The sequence below is a fragment of the Nicotiana attenuata genome, chromosome 7 (assembly GCF_001879085.1).
Source record: "Nicotiana attenuata strain UT chromosome 7, NIATTr2, whole genome shotgun sequence".
In the NCBI taxonomy this organism is placed as follows: Eukaryota; Viridiplantae; Streptophyta; class Magnoliopsida; order Solanales; family Solanaceae; genus Nicotiana; species Nicotiana attenuata.
The window spans coordinates 21,566,413-21,571,686 of NC_031995.1; the positions used below are offsets into that span (position 1 = coordinate 21,566,413).

The 5,274-nt window shown below is 34.2% G+C and overlaps 3 protein-coding genes across 3 annotated transcripts; 2 read left to right on the forward strand and 1 right to left on the reverse strand.

The window, feature by feature from the left end:
- On the forward strand, window positions 835-4,111 carry LOC109228789. Its single transcript, XM_019393993.1, has 4 exons — window positions 835-910; window positions 2,738-3,134; window positions 3,228-3,466; window positions 3,541-4,111. Exons 2-4 carry the CDS (start codon window positions 2,942-2,944, stop codon window positions 3,640-3,642), a joined length of 534 nt encoding a protein of 177 aa, XP_019249538.1. The 5' UTR covers window positions 835-910; window positions 2,738-2,941; the 3' UTR covers window positions 3,643-4,111.
- LOC109228791 (probable ribose-5-phosphate isomerase 2) lies at window positions 3,872-4,371 on the forward strand. The gene has a single exon (XM_019393995.1). It carries the CDS (start codon window positions 3,905-3,907, stop codon window positions 4,298-4,300), a length of 396 nt encoding a protein of 131 aa, XP_019249540.1. The 5' UTR covers window positions 3,872-3,904; the 3' UTR covers window positions 4,301-4,371.
- Window positions 4,032-5,263, reverse strand: LOC109228790 (protein NETWORKED 1A-like). Its single transcript, XM_019393994.1, has one exon. It carries the CDS (start codon window positions 5,177-5,179, stop codon window positions 4,772-4,774), a length of 408 nt encoding a protein of 135 aa, XP_019249539.1. The 5' UTR covers window positions 5,180-5,263; the 3' UTR covers window positions 4,032-4,771.

Here is a 5,274-nt window from a genome sequence, read left to right on the forward strand (position 1 = left end):
TCACTTCTGTTTCTGTGATTACAATTAGTGTGATGAATAATAGGAATATTAGTCTGTTGATACATAAAGTTTGATTTTTTTCTGGTGAATCGACTGCTTGTGCAAATAGGTTTGGGTAATTCAACGAGTAAGTCTTTTGGGTGTGATTTTTCTTAGGTTGAAATTCTCCTCTTGGACTAAATTTATTTGGGGTTTAAGTAGTTGGTATAATTGTCCTACTCTAGTCATTACATTTATGGAGGTTGGTTTTTTATTGGTAGGGTTTTTCCCTATATCAACATTCCATATTCTGTGTTAATTCCTCAATTCCAGTAGTTAATTTAGGGAATCAAGAAATATACTTTTATAACTGTGACTATGGAGTAGTTTGATCCAATTTTCATTTGGGTCGACTCGCTATAGCATTGCAAGGATTATGAGAAATATGAATTTGATGCTAATTAAGACAACTTTCTTAGAAGTGGTTGAACAAAATATTGGGCCTTTTTTCCATGAAATCAATCTCTCAGCACTTATCTTGTATGAATAGCATTTGAAACTTATTTCCAATGAAATAATCCTCGCGTTCACGTTTGAGTCTTCATTCTTGAAGCAATTCTCATTAGATGTAATGCTTATGCTTTCTGCTTCTGCTTGAGAACTTTGGTCTGAATGCTTCTGCTTTCTGTTATTCATCTCTTAGCAAATGAATGAACATATTACAAGTATTCTCTATTTCACCTAGCCTAATATGTACACAAGTTCTGTCATATTTTCTTGCTTTATGATCTTATACACAAAGTTATAGGTTTGGGATTTCCTTTCCTTGAATCCTGCAGTTGAAAACATAAGCAGTACTTCTATTTTCAGGTCCGGGAAGCAAATTACTATTGGGATTGCTTGAGGAACCAACTGCAAGTGAAAATATTTGGTAAGTAAGTTCCGTGTTCTTGAAAATTTGTGTTAATAGTTCTTATAGATCTTTGCTTAAAAAGGCTTTTACAACTAGTTTTCATTTTTTGGCATAAGAAGCCTGGTATCTTAATAGTCATATACTTTGATCAAAGTTGGTGCAGCTTGTACCTTCTATTGAACATGGGGTTCCATATTTGATTTACTGTTCTCCGCCACTCTTTAATTTTTACTTCTGGTTGTGCGGACAAGGGAGGTGGGGGCAGCTATAGATATATATAATTAAGACACATTATCTAGACATGGGTAGAGAACTGCTAGTAGAGGATCATGCACGCAAGCTTCCCTTGTGATTTATTCCCTGTAGATTTAAGCTTAATACTTCTTTTCTTCTTAACTGACTAGAGGATATATGCGCTTAATTTGCTAAATTCCATAGCACAAGAAGGTCAGATCATCGTGCTGAACAACATGAAAACATTGTTTGAGCTAGCACTCGGTTTCTAAAGTAAATATTTAGTTGAAGTAGAAAGAGAAGTTAGTGAAAAATAAAATACTTGCTACACTTGAAATACGCTTCACACAAATCAACATTCCATTTGTTGTGCAGATGTGCAAATGTGTAATTTGAGAAAACACAGTTATATGGCTTGCTTTATTTTCCATACCATATTCATCTAGCGGAGCATCGTAATCATAGCTAGTGGCAATGAAAAGTGCTGAACTTGTCCTACCCAAATTTGTTCCCCCAATGAAAAGTGCTCTTCATTCTTTCAAGAAATCTGATATATCTATTTACGAGAAAAGATAGTCGATGAAGTTCTAATTAAGATCCCGATTTGAAAAGAAAATGCAACATTTAGTACCACCGTTTCTCTAGGTAATTAATAAGTTCTTGGCTTGCTTTACTTTTTAGGAGATTATACCTGCAAGAATTACTTTTGAGTAGCAGGGCTACTGGAAACACCAAGTATAGTGTTACATTTCAGCTAGCTAGTTTGTTGGTCTTGTTCACAGTTCATAAAAGTTGTGTGGAACCTTGTGAATATATGTTACACAGACATCGAATGAACAAGCATACTAATCAACTTCAATCTAAATAATATAACTGTTAACGAAGGGTGTAGAACCTTGTGAATGTTCTAAGAAGATAATTACAGTAAAATAATGTTAGTTTTGTGTCTTAAGTAAAAATACAACAAAGTGTTAATTAGCATGAAACTTGAGAGTACCATGTGACTAAACCCCAAGAAGGATATAAAGCATTTGAGAGGGTTGAACTAAGCACTGTCCAAAGTAGTCATAAAGCAAATCATACAGACATCACAAGTATAAAGTCTAAATGTCCAATAGAGGTCTAGTACTGGAAGTGGAAGTGTGGAAGGAATTTTTATTATTTAATATATATATATATATATATTATTCTTAACGGGTTAACGGATTATCCATTAAGAAAATTGAATAATCCGCCCCCAAACCGATAAGCCGTTAAAAAAAAAATTCAATCCGTTCCCCATCCATTAAACCGTTAACCCGATACCAATAAGTCATTAAGCCACTTTTGCAGTTCGGATTTCGGTTTCGGTTCGGTTTTGAACACTCCTAAGTACCATGATTGTTTCAAAATACATGAGATAATGCATATAACTTTTCAGTATTATCACATATATGCTACTTTAGCACATTAGTTGGTCTCGCCATTAATATCATTGTCATAGTTTGCATCTCTTTCTTTTTGTGCAGTAGAGAAAGCTTTAGATTAAGTGAGATAATTATGTATCTCCAGTAATTTCTGAAATTTGTTATTTAGATCTTAATTTTTATGATTTGCATTTGTGACCCATAGGGATTTAATATTCAATGGATAATGGAGATAAAAGTTGGATGGTCTCCGAAGATCCACAGATGAGTATATTAGCGGAGTGAATGATTTTCTTTGATAAGGCATTTGAACGGGCTTTCCAAGGCAATGAAATATTGTGTCCTTGCAAAAAATGTGCTAATTGTTATTGGCGTATTAGAAATGTAGTAGAGGATCACTTGGTTGCTTATGGATTTATTCAAGGATACACCAAATGTTCCAGCTAGCTGTATACGGTCAAGTGAAGAGGGTGAGCATCTTCAAAATTTAGTTGAAGACCATCAAATACTAACTAAAACAACCAGCCCCACAGTAGAAATATTAGAGGAGCAAATGCAATTGAATTCAACTCTTGATGAACAAGAACAATGTGAACAACAAGGCAAGAATTTTCGTACAAATACTAGCATTCTTTTTCAATTATAAAATTAAATTATATGTAATTTTATGATTATCTATGGTTGTATTATTTTAGGGTCTTCTGCTCAAAAAAGGAAAAGGGGTAAAACAAAGATGTTAAGTGTACATGGAAGGCATGACCGAAAATTGATTGTAGTAAATGAGCAAAATCAACCTGTTGGTCCTAGTAAAGATGTTGTGACAGAATTGGGCAGTTTCCTTGGCACATTGGCAAGGAATGCGAATCTTTGCCCTCTTGATATATATGATTGGAGGAAAATGGACACAAAAGACGATTTGTGGGCATATACCAAGGTTTGAAGTTTCTAATTCAATTTTTGTTTGAATATATTCAATACTTTTTTACTAACCCATAAAACAATTTATAGGAGAAGTATGATATCCCTGACACTGCGAAAAGATGGGTTTTGGATGGAATTCAAGCTGCTTGGAGAAGACACAAGAGTAATTTGAAAAAAAAAGCACTTTGAAGCCTACGGTAATGATGAAATTCGAATGCAAAATAGGCCTGAATATATTCCAACATCTCAATTTAAGGATCTCCTCAAATATTGGAACTCCGAAAAAGTCCAGGTAAGTTTAACTACTTGTACCAACTAAAATTTATAACTTACAAACAATGGTATATTTGCATTTAAATTAAAAAAATAGGGCAATCATATTTTATATTTTTAGAGTAAAGTGAAACAAGAAACAAATTTGGTGAATTATTTAGGTGGTAATGGACTTGCTATGCCTGTTGAAATTGTTCCCTTTTGTTGGGAATTTACACTTAAAAGGCTTGAAATGTTGTTTATTAAAGCTGGTTGTGTTGGTAAATTGAGGACTGTTGGAGAAAATGGTGAAGCTTATGTTACTGATAATGGTAATTATATTATTGATTTGTATTTCAAGAAAGATATGGGAGATTTGAAAGCTGCAAGTGATGCTATTTTGAGACTTGCTGGTGTTGTTGAGCATGGTATGTTTATTGATATGGCTACTACTGTTACTGTGGCTGGAAATCTTGGTTGTTATCTTGCTGAAATATTTATGTGGTTGATTGATATGGCTACTACTGTTATTGTGGCTAGATCTCCTTTACGCATTGTTGGTTTTCCTAATAAGTTCACTTTTACCAATGGGTAAGTTTTCAGTTTAAAGTTTACTCTCTCCTTATAATCTAGATTCACTCAACAAATGTGGAAAGCTGAAATACTGCCCCAAGCTTATTTACTTGCTTGGCCATTTAAAACACTGAGCTTATTATGTCTACTGAGATAATTAAGATGTACAAGAACACAATTGACTCACCTGGCTAGTACATATTAGGCTTTGAGACAGAAAGTTCATCTACCATTCCTCGACAATTCCCAAAATCTGATGAACATCGAGGAGAAAATGCTTTGTATTAAGGATTAACTAATATATGCTATTAACATAAGGAAGACATTACACATTTTATTGTGCGACTCAAATTTCTGTGCTTTGTGACTGGAAAACGAGATTAGCGTACTGATAGTATTCGTTAGATAGTACCATGATATGACCACAACCGTTGCGGAGATCAATCCGCACACGCAGGAAAAAGATGTAAAACTGAAGAAAATTCATTAATGATTAAACCAGTTCTTCATGCAACTTACCCAGTTCAGCTACCAAATTCATATTCACTTCCCGAAGGACTTCAACTTCTTGGCTTTGAGTAGTATTTGTATTTGATTTTTCAACTATCTTCTTTTCTAGAATTTCATTTGTCTGCATGGATTCGTGACGGTCAGTATTTAGTGCATCGATAGTCGTACACAATTCTGAGTTCAAATTCTCAGATGTTATAAGCTTCTGTTTGGCTTCCAATAACCCTGCTTCCTGCTTATCAAATAATTTTTTTCCAGTGGAGAGTTCCAATTTCAAATGACAGTTAGATTCCCTGACTTCATGGAGCTCCTCTTCTAGTCTTTGAACGGATTCCTTGAGGAGTATGTTTTCAGTTTCCTTCATTTCCAGCTTCTCCTTCAATATGCCCATCTCCTTACTAATTACACCATAAAAGATTGTGCATATCTTCACATACTGACTTCAGCTCGGCAGTTTTCTCACTACCAATACTCATCAAAAACTGT

Bases quoted from the DNA above. Each gene is read 5' to 3' on its own strand.
- LOC109228791 (XM_019393995.1), top strand. From the start codon at position 3,905: ATGCCTGTTGAAATTGTTCCCTTTTGTTGGGAATTTACACTTAAAAGG.
- LOC109228789 (XM_019393993.1), top strand. From the start codon at position 2,942: ATGGATTTATTCAAGGATACACCAAATGTTCCAGCTAGCTGTATACGG. The intron at 3,135-3,227 runs GCAAGAATTTTC...GTATTATTTTAG, and splicing joins AGAACAATGTGAACAACAAG to GGTCTTCTGCTCAAAAAAGG. The intron at 3,467-3,540 runs GTTTGAAGTTTC...AACAATTTATAG, and splicing joins ATTTGTGGGCATATACCAAG to GAGAAGTATGATATCCCTGA.
- LOC109228790 (XM_019393994.1), bottom strand. From the start codon at position 5,179: ATGGGCATATTGAAGGAGAAGCTGGAAATGAAGGAAACTGAAAACATA.